At 41.7% G+C, this 26,880-nt stretch overlaps 1 protein-coding gene and 1 long non-coding RNA gene across 2 annotated transcripts; one reads left to right on the forward strand and one right to left on the reverse strand.

Moving 5' to 3' along the window:
* The first annotated feature begins 1,307 nt into the window (after positions 1-1,307).
* Positions 1,308-2,713, forward strand: LOC132461147 (uncharacterized). The gene is made up of 2 exons (XR_009526536.1): positions 1,308-1,915; positions 2,666-2,713. It is a non-coding gene; the product is annotated as an uncharacterized LOC132461147 (long non-coding RNA).
* A 5,445-nt stretch (positions 2,714-8,158) lies between these two features.
* LOC132461887 (melatonin receptor type 1B-B-like) lies at positions 8,159-25,312 on the reverse strand. Its single transcript, XM_060057366.1, has 4 exons — positions 24,533-25,312; positions 12,525-12,643; positions 11,822-12,166; positions 8,159-11,304 (listed from the first exon to the last, which is right to left on the reverse strand). The coding sequence occupies exons 1-4, from the start codon at positions 24,723-24,725 to the stop codon at positions 10,864-10,866; spliced, it is 1,098 nt and encodes a 365-aa protein (XP_059913349.1). The 5' UTR covers positions 24,726-25,312; the 3' UTR covers positions 8,159-10,863.
* Positions 25,313-26,880: the final 1,568 nt, after the last annotated feature.

Raw genomic sequence — 26,880 nt, forward strand, 5'->3', positions numbered from 1 at the left:
GAAATACCTTTTAGGAAAAAAAATATTGTCTACCGCTATTCCCCTCTGTTTAAGTCCCTTCAGAATGCGCTATTTCTGGTGTCTGTATCATTGATGCAAATTAGCTGCTGCCCATTGACCAATGAGCTGTCAGACTGCAATAATAATAATAATAATAATAAATGTTATTTATAATGCACTTCATATTCAAGAATCTCAAAGTGCTTCAGAGAAAAAAAAAATAACAAAAAACTATTTAAAGGGGAACCTCAAAGAAAGTTTAGCTAAATGCTCTTTTAAAGAGATGGGTTTTGAGGTTCCGTTTAAAAAGAGCTGTAGTCTGTGGAGCCCTCAGGTGGTCAGGGAGGTGTCCCCCTCCATGCAGGCTGCCCCCCACGGCCAACGTAGAGAAGGTGCAGTCCAGCCTGTCCCCAGAGGGCATGCTGACGGTGGAGGCCCCGCTGGCCATGCAATCAACCCGGCTCTCCCCCAAAGACGTCAGACGCAGTCTTTATGATTCATAATATCATCCGAGGCGCACATAGCTTTTGGCCGTGATATTAGATAAATACCTATATATTATATGATATTATTATTATTATATTTTATTATATTATATATATAGAGAGCTCCAGGAGTCCGCAAACGGCAACAATCACTTCTCCTCCATGCTGTGGTTCACTCTGACAGCTCATTGGTCAATGGGCAGCAGCTCATTTGCACTAAAGCTACAGACACCAGAAACAGCCCATTCTGAAGGGACTGAAACAGAGCAATATCATCCCACTGCAGACGCAAATGGGCGTTCTCGTGTGGTGGGGGTTCCCGTTTACGCAGACTGGAATGCCCCCTTCTTATTCTTCGTCGCCTTTCTCGCTGAACTGTTTTAAAATGTCAAAGTGTACAACTCCGAAACCATGTAAATAGTGTTGTAAATAAACTTCCAAAGCTTTTCAAATCTTATTTGGAAAATAACTTCACATGGTGTGTCTTTTTACAATTAATTCGTTACCAGCATTCGTAGCGTTGTTCAGCAGTGAAATAGTCCGCTATAAGACGTTGACGTCGCTTAGCAACCGAAGACGCTGGGGTTGACAAGGTTCCGGACTACTACCCAATGCCATGCAAGTGAACGGAGCGTTCCACGGCATTGAGAAGACCCGTGTAATAAAGGCCTATAAAATGTCTGTTTATGGCATAGATTTCTCCTCAAATTAGGCCAATAAAGCAATGATAACAAAAACCAAAAAAACACAAACGCTCGATCAAAGGCCCGACCCGACAATCAAAACACTCATTGTTTAACATGAATGGGATAAACAGACCACTGTAGCATATTTAAACACAATTCAAATTGTGCATAGAATTATTTCCATTGGTCATTCTCAGTGGCGGCTGGCGATCAAACATGTTGGTGGGGCACAGTAATAGACAGGGGGTCTGAGGTTCTCCCCCCCCCCCCCCCCCCATCATTTTTTTGGAATTTAATAGATTTGATTTCCTGTATTCTACCACTACCTATTTACCTGCTTTTCATTCAGATTCATAGCCTACATCCTGACTTGCAGGGCCTGGACAAGCTTACACTGCTTATACAGACCTACTTCATGGCCATTCCACCAGCAATTGCTATTTGACCCATTGTTGTTATTCTGATATTGAGACAAATCATGATCACTGTCCTATAGCGTCCATTTTTTGTGAGTCTCAATGTCTACTTCAAATGAAGTTAGAAATATGGGACAGTTGCTTCATTTTGTTTATATGCTACAGGCCGAAAGACTAAATTAATATGTAACTTACTTGCTCCTTTTAAGTATAACATTGCTTGGGGAGTCCAATTCCTCCACTGAAAAGGGTGGAAAGTGCTTAAAACTCTCTGCTAGTTAGCGATCTATGACACTGTTGTTTTTTATTGGTCGTCATGAAAAAAAACGTAAGGGGTAACACTGTCGTTTTGATCAAATGAAACACAAGGGGTAACACCGTCGTTTTAATCAAATGAAACATAAGGGGTAACACTGTCGTTTTTTATCGGTCGTCATGAAAAAAACATAAGGGGTAACACTGTTGTCTTTATCAAATGAAATATAAGGGGTAACACTGTCGTTTTTTATCAGTCGTCATGAAAAAAACATAAGGGGTAACACTGTCGTTTTTTATTGGTCGTCATGAAAAAAAACAAAAGGGAAATAATAGAAGTACACACATACATTTTAATGTCATGTATATCCTCTTTATTGATGATTGATTATTGTGTTTTTTCATCGCCTCAGTGGTGCAATGGTGTGCACTCTGCCTAACCCACTGGAGACCGTGGCTCAATTTCTGAGGAAAACACAATATCTTTAGTTTTAAGCGTAATGCTATCATGTCTATTGCACTGCCATATATAATCTCAGACTTAATTAAATTAAAAATCTCATTGGGAAGTGGAGAGAGCTGTGAGCTAACCCCCTGGAGACCGGGCTTCAAGTCCGGTTGATGTCCTCTGTTGGAAGTCTCATATTTCTATTTCATGCGAATTATAAAGTCAAGTATAACCATTGTGCTGCATTTATTCGGTGTCTTGATGGTGCATTGATAAGTTCGGAGGTTAAAACTCTAAACAGCTCAGGTTCGGATCCCCCCATAAACGTTGACAGGGGTACCACTGTCGTTTTTTATCGGCCATCATGAAATGAAGATAAGGGGTAACACTGTCGATATTTATCAAATAAAACATAGGGGGTAACACTGTTGTTTTTCTTTGGTCGTCATGAAAAAAAACACAAGGGGTAACACTGTCGTCTTTATCAAATGAAACATGAGGGGTAACACTGTAGATATTTATCAAATAAAACATAGGGGGTAACACTGTCCTTTTTTATCGGTCGTCATGAAAAAAGCATAAGGGGTAACACTGTCGATATTTATCCATTAAAACATAGGGGGTAACATTGTCGTTTTATCAAATGAAACATTAGGGGTGACACTGTCGTTTTTATCAAATGAAACGTAAAGGGTAACACTGTCGTTCTTTATCTGTCGTCATGAAAAACCCATAAGGGGTAACACTGTCGAAATGTATCGAATAAAACATAGGGGGTAACACTGTCGTTTTCACCAAATGAAACATGAGGGGTGACACTGTCGTTTTTCTTTGGTCGTCATGAAAAAAAACATAAGGGGTAACACTGTCGTTTTTTTATTGGTCGTCAGGAAAAAAAACACAAGGGGTAACACTGTTGTTTTTTATTGGTCGTCATGAAAAATAACATAAGGGGTAACTGTCGTTTTTTATTGGTCGTCATGAAAAAAAACATAAGGGGTAACACTGTTGTTTTTTATTGGTCCTCATGAAAAAAAACACAAGGGGTAACACTGTCGTTTTTTATCGGTCGTCATGAAAAAAACATAAGGGGTAACACTGTTGTCTTTATCAAATGAAATATAAGGGGTAACACTGTCGTTTTTTATCAGTCGTCATGAAAAAAACATAAGGGGTAACACTGTCGTTTTTTATTGGTCGTCATGAAAAAAACAAAAGGGAAATAATAGAAGTACACACATACATTTTAATGTCATGTATATCCTCTTTATTGATGATTGATTATTGTGCTTTTTCATCGCCTCAGTGGTGCAATGGTGTGCACTCTGCCTAACCCACTGGAGACCGTGGCTCAATTTCTGAGGAAAACACAATATCTTTAGTTTTAAGCGTAATGCTATCATGTCTATTGCACTGCCATATATAATCTCAGACTTAATTAAATTAAAAATCTCATTGGGAAGTGGAGAGAGCTGTGAGCTAACCCCCTGGAGACCGGGCTTCAAGTCCGGTTGATGTCCTCTGTTGGAAGTCTCATATTTCTATTTCATGCGAATTATAAAGTCAAGTATAACCATTGTGCTGCATTTATTCGGTGTCTTGATGGTGCATTGATAAGTTCGGAGGTTAAAACTCTAAACAGCTCAGGTTCGGATCCCCCCATAAACGTTGACAGGGGTACCACTGTCGTTTTTTATCGGCCATCATGAAATGAAGATAAGGGGTAACACTGTCGATATTTATCAAATAAAACATAGGGGGTAACACTGTTGTTTTTCTTTGGTCGTCATGAAAAAAAACACAAGGGGTAACACTGTCGTCTTTATCAAATGAAACATGAGGGGTAACACTGTAGATATTTATCAAATAAAACATAGGGGGTAACACTGTCCTTTTTTATCGGTCGTCATGAAAAAAGCATAAGGGGTAACACTGTCGATATTTATCCATTAAAACATAGGGGGTAACATTGTCGTTTTATCAAATGAAACATTAGGGGTGACACTGTCGTTTTTATCAAATGAAACGTAAAGGGTAACACTGTCGTTCTTTATCTGTCGTCATGAAAAACCCATAAGGGGTAACACTGTCGAAATGTATCGAATAAAACATAGGGGGTAACACTGTCGTTTTTACCAAATGAAACATGAGGGGTAACACTGTTGTTTTTTATTGGTCCTCATGAAAAAAAACATAAGGGGTAACACTGTGGTTTTTTATTGGTCGTCATGAAAAAAAACATATAAAAAAAAAAAAAAATGTCCTTGTCAAATAAAATATAAGGGGTAACACTGTTGTTTTTCATCAGTCATCATGGGAAAAAAACATAAGGGCTAACACTGTCGTTTTTATCAAATGAAACCTAAAGGGTAACACTGTATAGAATAGAATAGAATAGAAACACACACGCACACACACACACACACACACACACACACACACACACACACACACACACACACACACACACACACACACACACACACACACACACACTCAGATGGATCCGATCGGGATTTCCGTTGCGATGGGTTTCCTCCATCGCCACACCATGGACATATTGGGCTAGCCCCACCAGTAAGTAAAATAATCTCTGTCCACTTCAACAGAGAAACACTCTGAGCATGCGTATTTCAATGTTTCAAGTCCAATACACATTGCATTGGGCTGGTGGGGCTAGAGCCCCTCTCGCCCCTCCAGACGAACTCAGCCGGAAGAAGCAAGCCAGGGTCGACTAAAAATTAAATAAAAGCGCCAAACTTATTATTTTATAGTACTTTCTGGGGAGATTATTTAAAAAAAAAATATATATATATAAAAATATATATATATTCTATTTTTTATATATTTCCTTTATTTTCATTTTCATTTTCTTTTCTTTTTTTCTTGTGAGAGTAGCGACTTGCCCCTAATGACCAGTCGCCACTGGTCATTCTGACCTGGGACATTTAGAATTGTCGGTCCTCCTCATTTTTTTCCGGTCATTGACCGGTAATAACCGAAAACTGAAACTCTGCTATAAACCGGCCTAACTTTCACCGTCCACACCGAACCCCTTCTTCTTCGCACGGCTGTCAACATCCGAAACATACGCTAGTTAGATTTTCTCAAACAGCAGTTTCAAGTACGGATAGCATAGAACTAACATTAGCCAAGTGGGGGCTCCATGATTGCTAAATCTAATGAGAGAGGTAAAATTGCCATTAAGGAAGGAAAGCATAGTATGCCTTGCGACTGTGCTTCGCAGTAGGTCTATGCCTTGCGAAACCCAGTATGCCTTTCGAAACACCTCGTGATTGGTTGATGAAACGCTACCAGGAACGCCTAAAGGGTGTTCTTGAGTCATGACGGAAACGCCCAAGCCTGCAGCTGGACCCTTCTCAAACAGAGGGGAATAGCGGTAGGCAAGATTTTTTTTCCTAAAAACAATTTCCAGCAAACAGCTTCAAAAACATGTTTTCTTGGACTCTTATGCTATGTATAGGCCTACTTGTTGGGCAAGCACCATAATATGTCTCCCTTAATAAATTAGTTGAGCTGCTATAAATCCCACTGACAGTTAAAGTGCTAGAGAGTATTCCCTGTATGCCCCGTTTACACCATCCCGCTAATGGCCGCTAATGGCCGATGGACCACCGATGTGGAAGTCGGGGTGATTCGGGTGACATCGGGCTAAAAATGTATGATCGGGTCAATTTATCGGGGTAGCATTTACACATACCCGATGTTATAACGATAACATAACGATGTATGCCAGGGAAGACACCCGAAGTGCGTTTGGCGTCATTTGACGTCATTTCGAATGACGCCAAACACGTCAAATGACGCGTTTGGCGTCATTTGGCGTCATTTCGGGAGAAGGCAAAGGGGAGACTGGTTTAGACTGATATTTATTTATATATTTATTTATATTACAATAGCGATTTTATAATAATAGAACGCCGGTTCTAAATGGGCGAAGTACCCTGTAATTATAAAAGTAGGACATCCATCCATCACCCCCTATTTATACCCAAGTGGCAGATTGAGGGTCTTCCTTAACACAATCTGGTCACTCACAATCGTTATTTGTCTTGGGTTCTCGTGGGTCTTTCGTGTGTTGAGGTTGCCGATATAAAGACGATAAAACACGATAAAGCGCGGAAGATTAACGAATATAGCCGATGTGCCCAGGAAAATTCCCGAACGATTTGCGATGTCTTACGTTATACTCCCGTTCTATTCCCGATTATAGCCGATTAGCCCATAGCAACACCTGGTAACCGATTCTACCCCGATAGACCCAAAATTAACAAACATGTTCGTTCTTTGTCGATGTTGCCCGTTGTTGCCCGATCATTGAGCATTTCTTCCCGTTTCTTCCCGTTGTCTAACGATGTTCCCGGGAAGAGTAACGGTGTTTCCCGATGCAACCACGCTATTTGCCGATGTTATAACGATAGCTGCTGATTTAGCCATCGGGCACCATCGGGGCCCACTATCGGGTAGGTGTAAACAGGGCAGTAGTCGCCAGAATCCCTCTCACTCGACCCCTCTCGAAGAAGGCTTCGGGAGGGAGTTGGAGATGCACAAGATCAACACATAGCTTACTTACTGCCGTGCAAGTAAGCCAGCCCTTTTGCCAAAAATGCATTGTATACTGCATGTTACCAATCTCCAGGGGACACTCTCCGTTGACCCCAGTGTGTGTCGTGATCTATCAGACTGGTCCAATCAGTGTTTCCATTACCCCACAGCCACAGGGCGCAAGGAGAGTGAATGCAAAAGCAGGATTGCGGTGAGAGACAAGACTTTCAGGACCAGTCGCAGTAGTTTCCATTTCTTACTGTCTGTCACTGCCATTACGGCTGCTTTGTTGGAGATTGTGTTCCATCAGGGGCAGGCCGCTGTTATCTGGTCAATTTGCCACAACTCTTCCACTTGAAACATGATTGCTTTCCATGCCCCTCTTACCCCTTTGTCGCAAACATTTTCAGTCTTTTTTAGTTTCACCAGCTCACCTGCTTCTCTCACATAATCATTCACACACAAGATATTTGGCAGGATTTATTTGGTTGACTGATTGAAGCAAACAACGTATTTACTGGGACCTTTGGTCATAGTTCTGTGTTCGTGTGTTCGCTGTGGACTCCCCCCCCCCCCCCCCCCCCCCATCTCCTCCACACCCCTCAGACTAGGAAGACCTTTAGAGAGGCAGGCTTACAGGAGAGAGGTTTGGTTGCAGACAGAAGGATTACCTCCAAGTCGCCATGCCCTTTTAAAGACGACGCGGACGTATACCTTCTGGATACTATCTTTATTAGTTATTTTGCGTTACTCAAGTCCCCCAAAGTCCAGTTGCCATCGACAGGGAAACTTCACTTTTAAAGCTTGTTATGTGGCTGCTGGCGGGATCGGAGAAAACACGATTTTTGAGCAAAGATGTCACTCAGTATTATTTGCAGTTGAACCGTTACTTCACAATTTGTCAAGCTTACAGGCCTACATGTCTTATCATTATGCTTGGGTACACACAGAAAGACCTGATGTGAAAGTCTAGGACATAGAGTTAATTGGGTGCAGGTAGATAAAGCCACCTTGTTGCTCTTGCCTGGACAGCCTATACGAAGGATGGGGAAACTAATCTTTCCCCACAAATAACAGAGTAATGTGGCGACAAAGAGCTTTAAGTCATAGATAGATAGCTACCGGAACTGTGTGAAATCAGTCTTATTTCGGACCTACTGGTGACACCTTGTCATATAAATCATCTCAAATATCATCACCTCCATTTCTAGCAGGTGTCGAAGTTCCTATAACCATTCCAACTGATTCCAACAATGAATGCATGGGTTAGTTAATGAAAATGACTCAGAGTTCTCGTATAGGTAAAAAGGTAATTGAATGTCTTTATTAGGCATACATCTTGAACAGTGCAGCATTACATTTTTTGTTCTTCAATTATGAGGATGGTTAGTCATATTTTATTTGGAGCCGGAGTCGTACTTCTGCATTTTATATTAATCTTTCGGACATCCCCAGCCCAAAACAAGAATAAGAAAGAGAAAGGGGAGGGAGTACTTTAAACTTTAATCCCGTTTTGTTCAAGAATATATTTTTTCTTTGAAATCTCATTTAAATCTTGAAAATGCAGAAACATAAATTTACATTTTAATTTGTTTGAGGCCAGTGAACAGAAGGAGTCTTGACATTTTTGCAATCACTATATTCAATGCCTCTTGTAGAGACAATCCCTGTTCCAATGGTTTGGACTTTATGGCTGAACGCACTCCCCATACAACTTCTGATGGACAAGCATCCTTCAGGACAATGCAGAAGCCTAAAGAAAAAACTGAAACCTGAATGTATTGAAGGTATTATGTATCTCATGGATATTGAAACAATGTATCGATTCACTAAATCTTTCTCAAATATGATTGCATTTAGTTACATTCATGTCATTTTGACATGAATATGTCATTTGTATTTTCTGAATGTGAGGGACTTTTCTATGACAAATGTATTTTCCCAGGACAGAGTCCTATGTGTGCAGATGTCAAAAAATACAATTTCCATGAACAATAACACAGCAAACAATAACAACAATGGAAACAGCTTTGTTGTTGCAAACATATAACATCTTTATACTGTCACGTTGTCACATGCAGGTGCACGCACAAAAAAACAATACAAATACTATAAAATTGGGCTTAAAATACAATACATACATTATGTAAGCATCTACTGTAACTGGAGCACTAGTCTGTGAACATGTCCATGAACCTTTTCTTAAACACAGGAAAAGAAACAAGCTCCTCCAGTCTAAAAAGTGCTTCCCAGCTCAGCCTGAGGCAGATGACACTTAAACAAGCAGACATTGCGGGTAAAAAGTTGTTGAATCTAGCAGATCTGCTTTTGAAAATTGAAAGTCGACTAAACAACCCTCAATCTCAGCAAGGCTGTCTTTGGTAAACACAGTAGAGCCTTTAATCCCAGCATGGCAACATGTGGGCCAGCTCCCTTGAACTTGTCTCATTGGTCCACACAATCATGTGTTGGACTCAAGCTGTTACATGCACATGAACACACAACCAATTACAAATGATGCTGGTAAGGCAGCGTTTGGAAATATAAGAAAAAACAGTAAATCCCTGTAGGGAATGTAGTGTGTCCTCATCTTAGAGGAGCCAACCACATCCATGCCACTGAGTTATTAGTAATGTAACTCATGTTATGACTTAAACACACCGCTCTCATAAGGGTGTGTCGAAGTATCAATTAACGCCAAAGAAAACAACAGTGGTATTCCATGTTATACCAGTGTTAACATTGAAAGGATCGCTGCTTACTGCCTGGTTCTGATTGGCTCCCTGGACTGCCATTCATTCTATTCTTGCTCTTCTTACTTCTGATCCTCTAGCAGCTGATAGTTAACCTGCACTAAAGCCTCCATGTAGCCTGCAGTTTTAGGGATACTTAATTAGATTTTAAACGGTATGGAAATATCAGACGCCATTTATGCTTTTGGAGATAAATGTTAAAGCCATTGCGAAATGTGTGAATGTGTGAATTGGTTGATAACTTAAAATAGCCTTAGTTAATTATTTTGCAAACTCATTCACGCACGTTGCTTGGATTCTTATTAAAGCCACATTTAAAAGTTGTACAGTTGAAGGTTTCTGCTACACATATTTTATCTTATCTGTACAATAATAATATATACAATAATGTCGCTGTGATACAAATGCATACCCACGTTTTAGGGCGAAAACATTCTTGTGGGATTTTCACAATGAAGTTGAGTCAACCCAACCAGTCAAACCATGGCCGGTCCCCATTATAAATCAGATTTGCTCGCAATATGACTAAATATGCAATAACATATGTTTAAAAAGAAAAGACAATGTCTATTTACACTGAGCTTCTGGCAGTAGTCCCTTTTATCGAGACAGAGGTTTGTGTGGGAGTGAAATCAATATAATGTTCAGGCTTGAATTCAATTATCATGAATAATTGAAAATGTGCCATAATCAGATACAATAAATTATTATAAATTCTCGCCTTTTTTCACTTAATCAATAGCAATAAACTACAAGTATAGCAATATAGTAATCACATAAACATCTGCAGCCTTTAAGTGGGATAGATTGTATATATATAAGTATTTTCTGTGCGAGCAAATATTCTTACTTGTGTCATACTGCAACAAAGACGTCCCCATTGAATCGTGAAACATGGTCACTGCAGGAAAGTGGTGAAGGTTGCTCCTTCAAGTGATGATTCCATCACTGTTGAAGTGTATAAATTGATAACACAAAAAAAAAAACATTCTGGGCTTTCCCTGTGGCAATGTAAACCTTAAAAGACGACGCTTATCCTAAGCCTCTTATATAAAACACACAATAAACCGCTCAGTTCAGTGCAGCATCCACCGCAAGACAGTAAACGTTATTCACAGCAATTCAAGCATCTCTTAAAATACTTCCCGGCATATACTAAGTTGACGGGGGGGGCGACGGTGGGGAGGGGGGCTAGCATTTTGAGATTTTGAGATCAGAGGCATATTTCCCGGTACAAAAAAAAGAAAGAAAGTTTCAACGCTCCAGATCATAAAAACCAGGGACATGGTGGCTTTTGAAGGACTCGTTGTTGTTGAACGGCGGGACGGGCGACGGCTTGGGGCTCCGCACGCTCTTGCCCTCGGTGGCCCTGGACGACTCGGAGACAAAGAGCCAGCTCACCAGCACCGAGGCCATGATGTGCTTGTACTCCTGCCGGAAGTTCCTGTTGAGCAGGCCGTAGATCACGGCGTTCAGGCAGCTGTTGAAGTAGGCCATGAAGTAGCTGACCACGAAGAGCCACTCGGGGATGAGGGGGCCCACGCGGCCTGGGTCGATGGACACCGCCAGGCCGATGAGGTTGAGCGGCGCCCAGCAGATGGCGAACAGCACGAACACCACGAACATGGTGATGAAGTTGCGCAGGTCGCTGGGCTTCAGGCGGGAGCTCTCCTCCACTTTGACCTTACGGCGAACCTGGAGGAAGAGAGCGCACGTGACGGTCGGGGGAGGGGATGCACCGTGTTCATATTACAGTCGCCATCTTGCCTTCATTCTGTTGACCTTTTCTAGCATTCCTAAGCAGTGAGTAAATTATGATAATGTTAAGCAAACATTGAATTCCATGTCCCATAAAGGCACTTCCACTGTTTTTAGCTGTATTACATTTCCATATTCATGTATTATTTTTAAAACTGAAAGCGCTGGCTTAAAAAAACATGCAAAAGCTCAAGCAGCTGCAAATATGAGCCAACATTTTTTGGGTTTTCAAAAGAATGTGCTCCATGCTGTGTTCATTGACGTCCATTATTTCTGACCCCCGCTATCTTGTTCGCCCACAGTGGAAAACACAATTCGACATTGCAGACAACAAACCGAGAACACACTGTGTACAGACATGCACGGACGCCCATGCGCCTCCAAAGACAACGACCGAAAAAACACCGGTGGTCGTTTCACTGTAACGTGAACCGGCAAGAACCGGCTCTCGGACCTGGATCACGAGCACCCAGATGCGCAGGTAGCAGAAGGTCACCACGGCGATGGGCACCAGGAAGTGGACCACCACCACGGCGATGGTGTAGGAGCTGCTGACGTTCTGGGCGAAGGTGCAGGAGTACACTCGCGGGTCGTAACGCAGGGAGCCCACGAAGAAGTTGGGCACCAGCGCGGCCACGGTGAGCAGCCAGATGAGGCCCACGTAGAGCAGCGTGCGGCGGACGCTGTACAGCCGGCTGTAGGAGAAGGAGTGGCAGATGTAGCAGTAGCGGTTCACCGCGATCCCTGTGATGTTGAAGATGGAGCCGATGACGCTCAGCCCCATGAGGAAGCCGCTGACCTGCAGCCCAGAGAGAGGGGGGGGGGGAGAGGGGGAGGGAGGGAGGGAGGGAGGGAGGGAGGGAGGGAGAGAGGGAGGGAGGGAGGGAGAGAAGGAGGTGGGGCGGAGGAGGGAGGATGATAGAGAGAGAGAGAGAGAGAGAGAGAGAGAGAGAGAGAGAGAGAGAGAGAGGGGGAGAGAGAGGGGGAGAGAGCGAGCGATAGAGAAAAGATAAAAAGGGAGAAGGAGAGGGAGTGAGCGGGAAAGAGAGGCAAGAGTGAGAGAGAAATAAGTGAGGGACAACAAATTAACTTATAAATAACCAGTTAGTTTCGCGGACATGGGCCCCCATACGTATTGCGCATCGATGGCTGCTCACCATGCATTGTGTGTTGCCCAGCGACCAGCCGTCATGGAAGAGCGCGTAGAGAACCAGAGGATACGGGTAGAACGCCACCACAAGGTCAGCAAAGGCCAAACTCACCACAAACACATTACCTGCAGAGGAACACAAATCAATCACGATTACACATCAGGCGCTGTGCCTTCACTGGCAGGGTCCAGGAGGCTAGGAACACGGCGTTCGATTCGCTCCTGTTTCTCAATGTTTCTGTGTGTCTCAATGCACATTTAATGCACCAAAAGGAAAAAGATCAAACAAGGTAAATAAAGGAATACATTAAATAGATGATTAGCTACTGAAGGAATATAGCACTGTAATCCTTTAGGGCGATTGGCGTGTGGAAGAGCTACATTAGACCAGGATTATGTATAATATCTATGTGGAATGACAATGAGGTCGCCTGAGAAATAAATCTGTTTCTTCTCTTTGCTGACATCTGAACCATCTTATAAGGCAGTCATATGGCGTTGCCCATGGACAGACAGAGGATTCTTGTAAGCAGTAAGTAAGCAATATGTAAGCAGACCTCGCTCTTGAGCGAGAGAGCGAGGAACCCAACAGGAAGTGGAGGTGGGTCAAATTAAAGCATGGCTGACCCCAACAATCGACTAGCCTGGGTATATCTATGCTGCCTTTTGCGCGATTTCATTTCGCGCTGCTAGGCAGCCTGGATTCCATGGATCCAATTTTCGCCTGAGATAGGGAACCAATCAAAGAACGGGGAGGGACGGCAAGACGAAGACGACGTCTATTCGACACACCCATCGTCTTCTTCGTCATCGATTTTCTGATGCTCTACGTACATCATCTGGTATAATTGATACGAATGGCTATGAGCTACGTACAGACTCATATGATAGACACTTGTAGCGCCCAATAAACGGCTCCCGGCAATCGTAAACCACGCCTCAAATACGAGAAAATGAATGTGTGGTTCCCAGACCTCTTCTCAATGTAGATTGAGATCTGAGGTCTGGCGTTAGCCAGGCTAACAATCGACTGGACTGGACAGACATTGATAAAAAAAAAGAAAGAAAAAAAAGAAGCATTTTTGAACATGAAAGTGGGAGGGACAGCGAGCGCTCCAAACGTTGTGACGGGGTTGTGGTCCGGTGTGGGTACCGGATTGACTCGGCTGCCAGATCGACTCGGGGTCCTAGATGCGCAATAATGACGCACTTCCTGTAAACGCTGTCTTTTAAATGCGCATGCGCGTTTCATTCATTCCCATGTTATTCCCAAGTATTAACGATCTCCTTTTGTTTTCTAATCTATGAATAATAATCTAATGTGGGAAGAAGAGGAAGAAGACAGACGGAGGCTGATGTCATTTTGGGCTGATTCCTGGTGATTCAGGCCGTTGAGACGTGAACATTTCCTATGCCCATCCATGGGAAAAACACACACTCCCTTCAGCCTCTCTGTTCAGCGAGAGGTACTTCCTCTGTCATGTAGTGTTGTCATGTATTTAGGACATGACTGGGCGTCTGTATTACAGATACATCATAATATCATAAAGCCTAAATATTCAACACATGGTTTATTACAAAGAGACACAAGGTAAACAAGCTTGTGTTCTGGAGGTGGTTCAAGAAGCATCTCCCGAGCACAGGTAAGAATTCAGTTGATATTGGAAGTGGGCGGAATGGTAAATAAACGTCGCCTACTGGTTCTAATTTACCCAAGTAAACCTTTGGTCAGTCTTGGCATTTGCGGAAATGGCAAAGAGGCCATGTTTGTACTCGTAAAACCTTATATGGTGTTGTCCACTATGTGGAGAAGAAACCATTCATTACCGTTGTTAGCTTGAAACATGTCATCAGAAGAAGCATAGACTAAAATAGTTTACATCAGTATCACTCTCTGTGGGTGGACATGTGACAGCCGTTGTTAGCATTTGAATTGTTTACATCAAAGACGAGGAGCGAGTCCAAGAAATGTGGATGAGAATATAAATGTTGACAGTCACAGAACGAATAACAGATTTTATTCCTTCAAGGGTGTGTTTAGAAGCTATTTCAGACCTTGACTTTCAATTGAAAGACTGTCAGACTGCGAGAAGATAAATGGAAAAATAATCTGTACAGAGTCAGACCAAATCAAAGGTTGACAATGTGTAGAAAAGCTTGCTCGTATTATACAATGAGCAAGGCAAGTGTTGAGAACTAAATAATTAACTCATTCTCCAATGTATTTAAGAACATCAGCCCTGTTGCTCTCCACAGGAGTGTCTATGCCCACTACTGTGGAGAGAGTGCAGGCAGATGTGTGTGAAGGAAGTGTTTGTGTTAACCTTTGCCTCTTCCTCTCGCGCTCTTTCCTTCTGCTATTAAGAAGGAAAATAAGTCTTGGTTAAATAAGGCTGAGACAGGGACTAAAGCAATTCTCTTACGAACAATTGTACGGTAGGTGGCCAGCTGCTGCTCTCGTGGGTCTGTGATGGCTAGTCACACATTGTCCTACTTGTTACTCTAGTGTGACATGCTGTCCCCCAACAGCAAGCAGTCCTCAGGGGAAGGGAAACGTGCTCAGTACAATATTAGAAGGCTTCCGTTTGATTGAACAGACCTAAAAGTACGCTGAAGCTTAAAGCTAATATCGAAAATAGGAGAGCATAACGAGCATAGATGAATATCCTTTGAAGCACACAATGTTCATCTGAGTTGTCACCATCTCCTTCTTTTTTCAATAAGATTTGACATTTAATTAACTTTCCAAATTTCCGCTTTCACAAATTGAACTGAATAAATATAAAGTCAAAATTCATAATAAATCCCTTCAATTAAATATCTGTCAGAAATAATCTTATCCTCCAAGTAGAAATTGGCTGAACATTTCCATTATCTGACCAACTCATCAAAGAAAGTTTGAAATGAGTTTGTTCTACTATTCTTGTGTCTGATTCTTAAAGGTTTGTTTTACCACAGCATTCTCCTGCCACTACCATCTCAGTCTAAATGGCTGCATTTCCTCCCTGAGCACAATTCAAGACAGAGAGGTTCGGGTTAAGTGCTAGTGGTAAAGTATAAAGTGGCGAATGTGTCAAAGAGATGTAGGCCCTGTTGATTGACTGTTTTGTGAGTAAGCTACAGTCATTTACTGATTTTTTTTTTTTTTAACATAGAGAGGGCTCGGTAGAGCTTACATTTAAGAAGAATTATCCATATTATAGATATCCTGTTGTGTTTTCAACTTCAGATGTTTACGTCTTTGATATATTCTGTTAAGAATACAAGCTGTTCAAACATTACGGTGAGGGCAACAGAAGAACAGACGTCTAAAGTGTGGGAAATAGTCTGATTGATTAAATTGGTGTGGTGGCGAGTTGGAGGAGAGTGTATTTGATCTCTCTGATGTGTCTGTTTATGTGTATACTTTAGGGAGGCGCTCGAGAACAAATCTCTGGCTGTGTTAGACACGTTGAAGTTAAAGGCTGACCAGCTCTTTCATTTTTACGGTCAAGCGAACTGCCCCATCCTCACTAAACTGCAGACACGACGTGAAGAAAATGTCATCAGTATCATCCCACTGCTGGCTTTAAGCAGGCAGCTGGATCCCTGCCAAAGTCATAAAATATAAGACAAGTCTGCAGAAATCCACAGATTTACCATTTGAATAGTAAATCTGTCGCTTTCATTCCCCAAGCATGGTTGATGCACCAGCAATTGGATATGGTTCCATTGGCCCATCCTAACACAGTTATGTAAAACAGACTCAAAGCAGCAGGTGTCAGCTTTTTTTATATTAAACATCTTATAATATTATAAACAGGTGGCAGAGTCCCCCTATGTCCCTGAGGGTTCTGTATAGGTGCTTAATCCAAACAGAATGGTCCCCTCTCCCTGTTTACTGTTGACATGGGACTCTGTCTAATACAGCATCAAAGAAGCTCAATATGCAATCTGCTAATTACTCGTTGGCAAGTTGATCATACATGTTTATTTGTGAATGAAGGAGAAATAAAGACAGAAATAAGAGTGAGAAAGAAACTAAGATAGAAAAAAATAAGTGGTGCTATTAGGTGGGGGAGTACGATTAGACTGACATAAATGTATTGGCAATTCAAAGCAAAAGATATCCGACTCTATAGAGCTTATTTATCTTTCAATGTCAGTCTCATCATTGATAGAGGGGCTAAGCTGCTATCAAGGCAGTACCCTCTCTCATCAATCTCTCTCTCTCATCAACCAAATTTATGAAGAGAAAAGACATTGCAAACGAAACATACAGACTCTCCCTGTTTAAAACGACACCTTAATTACAGAGAAAAAGGTTTAAAACGTTTTTTAAAAGCTTTTTGGAGCAATCCAGAGAAAGAACTAATAGGCATTGGGAGATGGTTCCAGGCCTGACCTTTGGTCTGTCTGCCCCCAGCTGGCCCTGGGGGCAGACAGATCAACCCTGATCAGCAGCTTTAAGTGGCCTCCCATTTGACTCTGTGATGAAGTGGTAAACTGATTTGATTATCTTAAACTGAAAAACAGCATAGAGAAATGTGTCTGGTGAATCTAACAACAATAACATTTGAGATACACAAAGAGGTGTTTGCAAAACACATCACACAACACCAATGGGGCAATTTCAAGGAACCAAAACCAACTAAAAACCTTGGAGTTTGAAAATAATTGCTGCAACGTTTGCCATTTAGTAGTGTACTTTTGAGTTTGATGTTCATGTTATGAAATTTCTTAAATCCGGCATGGTCACGGGGAGTCAACCTGAATTCTGTGGAGGTTGAAAGTGGATAAGGGCGTAACGTTCCTTGACAAAGCTGGCATCAATAATTGGATATTATTCTGAGCAAATGGATCAAGAAGACACCCCAACAAAAAGCACAAGAAATTTGTTGTTGAAGTTGTTCAGGTCATTATTTTGCTTGTGCAAAACATTTTCTAATTTTTCATTAAAAGAATACATTCCAGACAACGCTTTATACACTTTGTAAATTATCGTATGAACAATTATAATTTATAACAGATTATGAATTGCTATTCTTGTAGGAACAATGCTTTATAAATCATTAATTCCTTATTTAACACGAATCAATAAATCTTTCAGAGTTTGAGTTATTCTAAAGTGCTCAGCAAATGTTTAATTTTAACCCCATGCTTGCGAGCTTTGGCCAAATGACAACTCAATCCATAATGCATGCCATTATAAGAAGTAATACTTAGAAGACCATCAGAATGAGCTCAAGAGGCGGCAACAGGTGCTATTCAGTCTGTCCTTCTCCATTCCGTTGTTTACTGATGTTTATTGGCCATGACTTTATCCAAACTGCAGCGGAGCGTTTGGTGTTGAAATACAAAGGCTGATCATAATGAAATAGGCTATGATTTAACACATTCTAATCATTTCACATTGCAAAATACCTTAACTATTTAGACTAAATAATTGGTATAAAGCTTCAATACTCAAAATCGAATTCCCCATTCTAGGAATGTATGCATTCACAGGCCTGTATTCAGTTATTTAAAAGTGTCCTCCAAATGGCAGATATTATTATAAATATTTAGCATTTCAAAACAACATTCATTGACGCATTCCAATTCCACAGACTAATGTGTAGCTTTTTTGCAATTTCAATGAATTGCACACATCAATTCTCCTCATCTGACGGTCTGACCATCTGTTTGCTGGTGAAAAAAGTCAAGGAAAATATTTCATAGCAAACAAACGCAGCATATTCGATTTGTATACATACATATTTTATCCATCTTCTAATTCTAATATTCTAATACTATATGAATATATGTTCTAATACTATATGAAGATATGTTCTAAAACTATATGAATTGGGAAACATTTCAATAATGTGAGAGATGGTCATAAATCTTTGTCAGACAGAATGTAATGTGACTAACTAGTGTAATAATCTGTCTAACGGGCTGGAATATAAGGGCATGATTCACTCCACCCATTTCATGCTCAGTAATATCTGTTATTGGATTCAACACAACACAAAAATAACATGTCAATCTTACGGATGAAGATGGCGTTATAATGGAAAACTGCACAATTACCTACAGCGAGAGGCATTCAGTTCAATACTTACATAAGATGAGACGCATATGAATACCAGGAAAGAAAATGAATGGGGCGTTACATATTTCCCGCACTAACAAATATAGAACTCTTGCGGCTATATATTTTATACATATTGATGTGTGGTAAACAAAATGAGAACCAAGCAAGAAGAGAAAACATTCAATAAAAAAAAATATATATCGCTCAGAGTTGATGCAAACGTATTAATTAAAGTAAATGACTGTCAAAACTTAATGAACTGTGTTCCAATTAGGCCGAAAAAAAGCTAAAAATAGGCTTGTGGAAGCAAAATGCTTCCACAAGCTAAGGACGACAGCTCGGCCAACACGGCCGTAATCACTACCTCATCCCCGTGGGGCCGGTTGGGGCAGAGGGCAGCACCTCAGTCCCCCTGCCTACGTCTGTCTCTGGCCAGCTTCTCCTCCCTTCCCTAGCTCTGGTGGTGCTCTTGTGGCTCGTTCTCAATGATCCGTCGCCATGTTGTCTGGGCCCCCCGCGCCTGGTGTCGGGGGTCCAAAGTACAGCTATGTTTGCCACGGTGGGATGGCGTCTCCGTTCTGAGTCCCACTCCACGGCGTCTCCTGAGTCCATCATGTACGTCCCGATGATTGGTTGTTCTAAAAAGGTTTATGACTTCTGAGGCTCTTCAGGAGGCAATCACGATGGGTGCTGTCAAAACATTTCTGGAAGTCGATTAAGTTGCAGTAGAGTTGTCGTTGCCGTTCTTCAAACTGTTCAATGGTGTCCCTGAGGGCGATGATTCGTGTCCCTACGTCTTCTACTGTGTCGTTATCCGGCCTGCTCATCTCAGAGGACTACTTCCACGGCTCATTCTGGTACTTTGATTCAGCAGAATAACTTGCTGTTATAAGCAGTTCCTTTTGACATTATCAGTCTCAGTCTTATCTTGGATGAGCTCCATTGAAGCCTCACATATTGGTGAGATTTTTGAAAAACCAATGATGTAATGTGTCCTGGAATGTCCATCATAACTTCTGCCAAGGGTACCGTCCTTGGCCTTACTAAATGATGTCTTCTTGGGAACATGTGAATTGTAATGTCCATTCTACCGTCCTACCAACCGTAGGTGGTGTTGAGTTCATCTCCCACGGTCTCCATGGAAACATAGCGATATCATCTGAACTGTTATGTCAATTAAAACCTCTAATGAGATCATGAGCCAGGTATTTGGGGAACGCTCAGGAGAGTAGTTGGATAGATGGTTGGATGCATATGAATATGGATTCAATTATGTCATTTTTTTCAACCTAACAACGGAGGTCGGTGATTAGGTAAATGGAGGGGCAGATCTTTCCACGTCGCGAAACCATAATTTAATACGATTTATTGTTATTTATTTTCTAAAGATGATGTCTCCAACATCTTCTTTAGGGTTAGGGTTGGATAAAATAGGACACATTTTATACAAAACCAATGACTTCAGGTCAATTACCGACATTTAAACATTTCCAAACAAGGCAAGGTTTCCATGGAGACCGAGCTCAGCAGAAGTTGACCCCCAGTCCCCAGAGATGATAACCCTCACCCTTTTAATGTCGCCGGTATGATACGCTCAGACATTAAACATGACAACAATTCAAAATACTTTTTAAGTTTCCATCAATACATGGTTGATGTATGTTTCCATGGACATCACGTTTATAAAAAAAACATTTATAAATGCCTAGAGGTTATAAAGATACACAGTTCTCACCTTAGTTGAGCTCACGCAAACGTCTTAATTAATGCTTTAAGACTACCTGAACCATCATGTATTGGAGCATTATCAATTGTTTACAATGCTTTATTAACACATTTCAAATTGTTTGTGAACCATAAACTTCCACTTTATAAAGTTATTAAGGTATATACTTTATAAAGGATGAATTCCCTCTGAACTCACCTTATACCACTACTTTATCAATGCTTCAACTTTGCATTTATCATAAATTGCTACCCAACTAGGAAGTCTTCCCCTGGACACTCATCATGCATCAATTTCAGCATCTATGCACATTTGTTACCAATTACCTGAGTGTCACAGTATGCATTACCGGTCTTTTTTTAACCACTCTCATTTTCTACCATAAAGACTAAAGGCCGATTCATACCTCCGGATCCGGACGCAAACGGTCCGTATCCGTATTTACCGTAGGGTGTGAATGGGCCTTAACACTGCAGGCTGACAGCAGATAATGGCTTAACATCTGTCTTCAACACGTCTTTAAGACTACCTCAACCTCAAAGCCCACACAGAGACCAACAAAAAAGCAAAATTAAAAACATGGATCTGTGTTATCAACTGTAAGAATTATCAACTGTGATGCCCCGGTGTCTCATCGGGTAGAGTACGTACGTACCATTAAAGGCTCGGTCCTTACCGCAGCGACCCGGGTTTGATCCCTGCCCGTGCTCCTTCGCTCCATATCCTCCCCACTCTCTCCTATACCTTCCTGTCTATCTCACTCTCTATCATGAAGCATAAAATGCAAAAATAGATCTTAAAAATGAAATGATCGTCTAACAATTTTTCTGTGAGGTATATAGTCTGGGAGCGAGACGAAACATAAGGGGACAGAGAGAGAGTGAACATCAATGGTATCTTTGAAGGCTGGCTGTGTAATATTGCATCCGACTCTGCCAAAGGCTTCAAAGTGTAACGTTGAGGGAGAAAGGCGGATCCGCCGTGCACAGACGCATACTGCAGCGCACTTTCCCTCACGAGGAACGTAACAAGAGTACAGGGATGCCTGTATTCCCGAAGACACCGGCAACAAATGGCATTGTGATGAACACCTTGTGTGCTGAGGGTACGCTGGCTGTCATCTTGCATGGTTGACCCCGCCGTCGGTGTATGAATGTGTAATGAATGGTTGTAAGCAGTGGTGTAGTCTATTTTATTGTAGTGGGTATACTGTGATGATTCCCTCCCAGCCTCGTACAAACCCGTCCCACCGGTACGTGTACGTGTGTGGCACTTATGGGATGTCGCACCACACTCACCAACGCAGGGGTCTACAACCCGCTGACCTATAACGATTATCAACAATCATGGAAAGCTGAGTAGGTTTATCAGTTTTAATAACAGTATGAACAAATAGAAGGCAAAAATGACAAGTTGTCCTTTGTATATCTATAGTAGCAATAGCACATGCTAAACAAGGACAAAATCTACGCAAAATAATTTAATGAACTGTTTACAACCATGGCTATGAGAAGGAGATGACAGGAGACTAATGTTTCACTCTTTCAATTGCTCTAATTTGAGCTCTTACTGTTGTTATCTAACATACCATACAGTAATTGAATTGTGTAAAAGTGTGAAATTACTGCACCTTAAAAATGACCATGAATTAGCTATACTCTCATTTGCATAGTGATTAACATTATGAATTTCAATTGTGTATACCAACAGTATGTTGGCTGACATTTACCTAACTTGTTTTCCCTCCACTCTAACCAAGGATGCCTGTTTTTAAATTCCCTAGCCTGACACCCAGTCCGAAAGGCTGGCCAGGGGTTCTCATCTAAAAGTAACAAGGAGATAAAAAGTGGGATTAAAACATTGTCTTCTGTTGACTACTTGTTATGTGGTTTACACATTAATATGGGAGGACTGGACACACACACACACACACGCACACACACACGCGAGAAGGAGGGGCTCGGCCCGCCAACTAACGTGCAGAGATGCAGGGGCAGCTTTGCGCTTCGTAACAGACAGGGCAGAGCGCGAGCGCGCAGGGGGAATCTTATGAATGTGTGAATGTAGGAGATAACTTCCCCTGCTTAAAGTATTTTATTGCAGTTATACCCAACCGATATTTGCGAAAAATAAACACAAAAGTGAAAGATCTGTCACAAGACGATTGATACGTATCCGTGCATATTTTTAAGTGGGTATACGCAAATCCTGGTGCGTTCCTAGTGGGTATACGGCATATACCTGCGTATCACGTAGACTACACCACTGGTTGTAAGTCGCTATGGACAAAAGCGCCTGCTAAATGCCCCAAGTGCCCAATGTTCCAAACATTTATTCTCATTTAATTTAATCATTATGCTTAAACTCCTAACTAATGGATATAAGAATCACAAAGAAAACCAGATTTATACAGACAGGGAATAATTCCTACACTCATCTTAGAAAGGTGCTCAACTGCAAATTTGTTTTACAGTTGTATTTAGTTGCCAATTTTATTTTCAGCTCTTAAAAGAGTGCAAGGGTGCATACAAACACACACACACAGGCACAGACATGCACACGCGTGAATATGTTCATGCAGACACACACACACACACACACACACACACACACACACACACACACACACACACACACACACACACACACACACACACACACACAGCTCTATCAGCTCTGGAGACCATAGTTATAGTCTCCTTGAAAGCCTTGACGTATTGGTGAGATTCTGGAGACACCCATGATGTCATGTGACTTGGGACGTCCATTAAGAGCTTAAACGGGGTCTTAGCCTGAGTCTCGTTCTCACAGCCAAAAGCGTTGTGGGTAAGCATGAACTCATCTCGGGAGGTTCTCATCCGCAGATTTGTTATACAGTTGTATTTAATTTCCAAATGTATTTTCTGCTCTAAACCAATGACGAGGTACTGACCTCGGTGATCTCATAGCTGTCTAGCTTCTAGATGCATGACCATAATTGATATATGTCAGCCTTGCGTCCTCCATTGTGTTTCTGCAGGGACACACAGATGCAAAACTTATGTAAGCAACAGCTTGCCAAGTTATGATGGTCTGGTTAATTGAAGCATCAGCTTAGTTTATGAATATATGAAGACATCCTTAGTAAATGCAACTGAAGTCTGCATTCTTTACCATTCCTTGCACTTTCTCTGGATCACTGTTGTTTCGTCACCTTACTTATGGAAGCACTTGACCCGTTTCTGTATAGGCTCATTAATTAGATTAGATTAGATTCGATTCACTTTATTGTCATTGCACAGTAACAGGTTACAATGCAACGAAATGTAGGTGGGTCTAATGTGGATGCAACAGCCACCAGAACAGTCAGCAATTTACTTTAAGGGCATGGTACTATATGTTTTATGCATAATTTGGACCATCTCTAAAATATCCAAGCAACACAACCTGATTCCAGAGCCGGTACAGTACAGTCACTGGGTTCCTGTTGATTTCAGACATGATGTCAAAGTAGAAGGCAGAGGTGTGAACCTCCACCTATGAAAAATATAATAATTTGATGAAATAATCTCTTTTATTACCATGCAAATGACTCATGATGGAAGGTGCAATGTGGGGAACACAGACACTATGTGACTGGTTTAGGGTTACGATGATATCATGATCCTAATCTGCAGTAAAAAAATCGCCATCATAATTCACTCACATAACTGTAATGAGTCCACTTAATAATAATAATAATAATAATAATAATAATAATAACTTGAATTTATTCCAATATACCACATTATTATTATTATTATTTTGCCATGGCACTATTTTTGCTCTGTTAGATAATAATTGTATGCATATAAAAATAAATAAAAGGAAACACAAATGCTGACAGATATAGATAAGTAAAAATTTGTATTTTCATTGGATGCAACCTATAGAAAGGCCTTATTAACGTCACACATCAAAGAAACATAATCGCTCCTTAATTACCATCTGAATGACTTTATAGAATGAAATATTGACTTATGAGAAACGATTACAGAGAACGTTTACCAGATGAAAATGTCAAAGCCACCACATGTTATTGCCGCGCTTCTGCAGCGCGCACGAGCGAAAAAAAGAAGGAATGACTCTTCATGACCAATGATTACTGCAAACAAAAGTTTTTGAACGGAAAGCCTTACAATTAGTGAATATTACCCCCTTAATTATTAATCGGCGATCGATTGCTTTCGGTGAGAAAAACACACGCTCTTACCGGAGTTCCTCAGCTTTCGGTTCCTAAACACCGAAACGATGACGAGAAGGTTCCCTAGCACGTCCACCACGGTGGTGAAGATCAAGATGCTGGCCAAGGTAGCGATCACCCAGGCGGGCCGGGTGTTTCCCTCCTCCGGCCGCCCCAGCAGTGTCCTTGTGCGATTATGTAGGAGAGGCAGTGCGTCCGGCATCACCACAGCACCACTGTGGGCTAACACCGCTGCCTGCAGCCCGGCACACACGGCGCGTCACAGCGACACATTGGCGCGCACCGTGCACTTGGATCTTCCTATGGCGCCAAAACAACTAATTGTACCTGCATTGAAGTCGTGTTCCGTTGCTCATAAAGTCCGACACAACACCGAAACAACGCTCTATAGGTGGGATCTCTGTTATCTTAACTTACCTAACACCTTTTTATTATTATTATTTTATAATTGATTCAGTAATTGGTTTGCTCGCTCACCCTCTAATCATTTTAAATGCGTCGTTTTAAATCGTCCTCTCAATGATCAAGTTAGACGACGGGTCGGTTGCCTGCTGAGTCGTACAGTAGGACGCGGTGATGCCGACTAGATTTCCAAACATTTGAAGGCGCTTTCATAACGTTTCCCATAACAACACGATCCATTGCGAGACACTGACTGAGATGCGGTCCCCTGATTCTTGCCCTCCAAGTGGGCTGCCTGTCATTGTTCTTTTGTCATGTCGAACACGGTCATGATTAAAACGCTCTCTGGTAGAATTCACAATGAAAAGGTTACGAGAAAGCTTTCAAATAAAGGTTTCCTATACTTTTTTTTTCACTCAAACGTCTCTTCAACCTCTCTCCGTCTTACAGTAGGCTTCCCAAAAGGTTATAAATACATATGTGAATGCGATTGTCTGCATCAAGCTTAGGTTATGTGGCAGCATGTGCCTTCGGCTCTAGATGCACAGATGCCATCATGGTTTTGAAGGATGCTATGGCATATGTGAGAAACAAAGCATAGGGCTGCAGAACATTGGCAGGCTACATTCATTATTTCAAATAACTAATTAAGAGTTGTGTGTTATTGATTGCCCCGATATTCTGACAGCATGCAGCCTCGAACACACTACAGCCAGCGTAGGTTATAGGCTACACTGTATATTTCACAGCAGCAAAAAAAAAAAAAAAAAGGTAATTATTCTTTTACATTAAGCTGGGGAGAGTTCCATCACGTGCTGGCTGAATCCCGGGGCTCTCCATTATAAACACAGGATTGATAGTCCATCAATACAGTCAATACCAATAGTGACACATTGAGGCCAGCAGCATTGTCAGAGTACAGTAATGAAGACCTCTGGCGTAACCCCAGTCTATCTATAGGTATCTGTGATTATAGGGATGTGGCAATAGAAGTGGCACATAAATTCTCCCAATTTAAATGCTTTGGTTTGGATTTCGTTCTGTGTAGCACAAAGTGAGTTGGACCATCCTGCTCTGGGACACGATTCAATAGCTAAATTTTTTGTGAGCGCGAGCATACTCAAACTCACTCACAGTCTCTCACAGTCTCTCTCTCTCTCTCTCTCTCTCTCTCTCTCTCTCTCTCTCTCTCTCTCTCTCTCTCTCTCTCTCTCTCTCTCTCTCTCTCTCTCTCTCTCTCTCTCTCTCTCTCTCTCTCTCTCTCTCTCTCTCTCTCTCTCTCTCTCTCTCTCTCTCTCTCTCTCTCTCTCTCTCTCTGGGGTGGTGGGAGATCGATTGAAAGGTATCAAGCGCAGCCTACTTTCATCCCACAATGGGACATCATCCCATATTATCATCGCTGAATAGCTTTAATCTCTTTCAACATGGTGACGCTGACACAGCTGGGGGGACTTGGTTCCCACCAACATATGACAATGATATGAGTGGGTAGTTATGGCCGTGCCAGCAGAGCTCAAATGAGTAGGGATCGCTATTAATGGAAATAGTGCCCTCAGCAGTGTAAACAAGATCCTTTATCCATAGTACATAAGACATAAACGGCAGGAAACGTATAAAATAAGCACCGCCATACACCACTGAGGCAACACTTTATTGTCCGCCCATCCACATAGAACAACACGCCTTTATCAAATGGTTCGTCGCGAGATGCCGGATTTGTGCAAAGCAAAGCAATCAGTATCTAGATTCCGAATGGTATATTTGACACACTGTACGTGGAAGCCGCATTTTTTTTTAAAATGCACGTACCACGAAACAATAACAATAACTTACAGAACACAGAGCAATCACTGAGCGACTCCCCTACCCTGCATTACCTTTACAGGAACACACTAGTGGAAGGGTCTGGAGGAAGCCTTGCACAGATAGCCTCTTAAATATTTGAGATGTAGTAG

Source organism: Gadus macrocephalus, chromosome 7, assembly GCF_031168955.1.
Source record: "Gadus macrocephalus chromosome 7, ASM3116895v1".
In the NCBI taxonomy this organism is placed as follows: Eukaryota; Metazoa; Chordata; class Actinopteri; order Gadiformes; family Gadidae; genus Gadus; species Gadus macrocephalus.